The following is a 1359-nucleotide window of genomic DNA, read 5'->3' on the forward strand; positions in this document are numbered from 1 at the left end:
AAAAAAAAAAAATATAAGATGGTGTTTAGATATGTTTTGTAATTTATTATTACGTATTCATTTAGAAACTAATTTTAATTGTCATAAGAAGTTTAATATATTTATTAAATGTCTCTTTAAATTCACCCAAATTACTATCTTAATTATTATTAATTTATATAAATTGCTAACAATAAAATTCTACGTTATCACAAGCTTGCCCTTTTAATCTTACCCAAAAAATGGTAAATACATAATATGATGAGATCATTGAACAACCATCTTCTCAGGGAAAAAAAATACTGCAAGCACAGAGAAAAAAACATATGGTTGTTGGATTGAATTCAGATTTCAAAAATCAATTTATTATCAATCTGGATGTCACAGAACAGCCAATCGAAATAACAAAAAAACAGATCCAATTCAGATTTCAAAGATCAGTTTATCACTGATCCAAATATAACTTATTTAATATATTTAGTGGTACTAACCTCTTTTATTAAAAAAAGAGGGAGAGACTTATTTAAAAAGGTTTGATCCCTGACAAACAGCAAAGCATAAAGTACCCAATACTCAAATATGTCCCTGGTCTGCAATTTTGTTAACGACAACTAGAGCATCACCAATCAACAAGCTAAGATAATCTGTCTTAGCCTTAACTGCGGAAAGCAAGGTTTGAGAAGCATGGGTTTCTTGCAACCCAGTCACACAAGTATCTTGATTAGTCTCCCCAGCACTCAGACATGTCATCACATCTGCTACATATTCATTAAAATTGGCATCAGATAATCGCCTTAATTTTGACTCTGAGTCATGAAGTTCATCCTTTGTATCTTCCAAGAGCTCCACGCAGTCTGTAAGACCAGAAACATTGGGATTTCTTTCTCGGAGGTGAACAATGAAATCATAAACTGGTTTCACCTCTTCAATGCACAAATGGACTGCAATAATAGAAAGTTGGGCTAAATCTGCCTGCAAAGCCCCGGGAGATTTAGACAATGATGAAATGCAAAAGTTTCTATCTAAGGAATCATTACAGGGCTTGATGATCGTATCAGAAGTAGAAGTGGCCGCCCAGACTCCATATATTGTTAAAAACATGATTGCCCACAACAGGCCACTTCTGAAGAACGCCATGCTTGGATACTGCAAATGAATTCAAAAATAAAGTAAATTAGAATCTCTGTGTAGATATAAATAAAGTAATAAGGGACAACGTGCATTGATGAGGAGAGAGCGTGGGTAAACAAAGGGAGTTTGTGCAGTTATATAAGCATGGAATCCTTACACAAGGGACAATCTTTATGACTTCATTAAATTAAGGAAAGAATGAATTAGAGGGGAAGAAAAATAGAGGAATGGTGTGGAGGAGAAGCATAC

The 1359-nt window shown here is 33.8% G+C and overlaps 1 protein-coding gene across 1 annotated transcript; it reads right to left on the reverse strand.

Annotated features, from left to right (window-relative positions):
• Positions 1-552: 552 nt before the first annotated feature.
• Positions 553-1116, reverse strand: LOC131043363 (probable pectinesterase/pectinesterase inhibitor 61). The gene has a single exon (XM_057976555.2). The coding sequence runs from the start codon at positions 1114-1116 to the stop codon at positions 553-555; it is 564 nt and encodes a 187-aa protein (XP_057832538.2).
• Between the last annotated feature and the right edge of the window lie 243 nt (positions 1117-1359).

Source organism: Cryptomeria japonica, chromosome 3 (assembly GCF_030272615.1).
Source record: "Cryptomeria japonica chromosome 3, Sugi_1.0, whole genome shotgun sequence".
Taxonomy (NCBI): domain Eukaryota; kingdom Viridiplantae; phylum Streptophyta; class Pinopsida; order Cupressales; family Cupressaceae; genus Cryptomeria; species Cryptomeria japonica.

Bases quoted from the DNA above. Each gene is read 5' to 3' on its own strand.
- LOC131043363 (XM_057976555.2), bottom strand. From the start codon at position 1,116: ATGGCGTTCTTCAGAAGTGGCCTGTTGTGGGCAATCATGTTTTTAACA.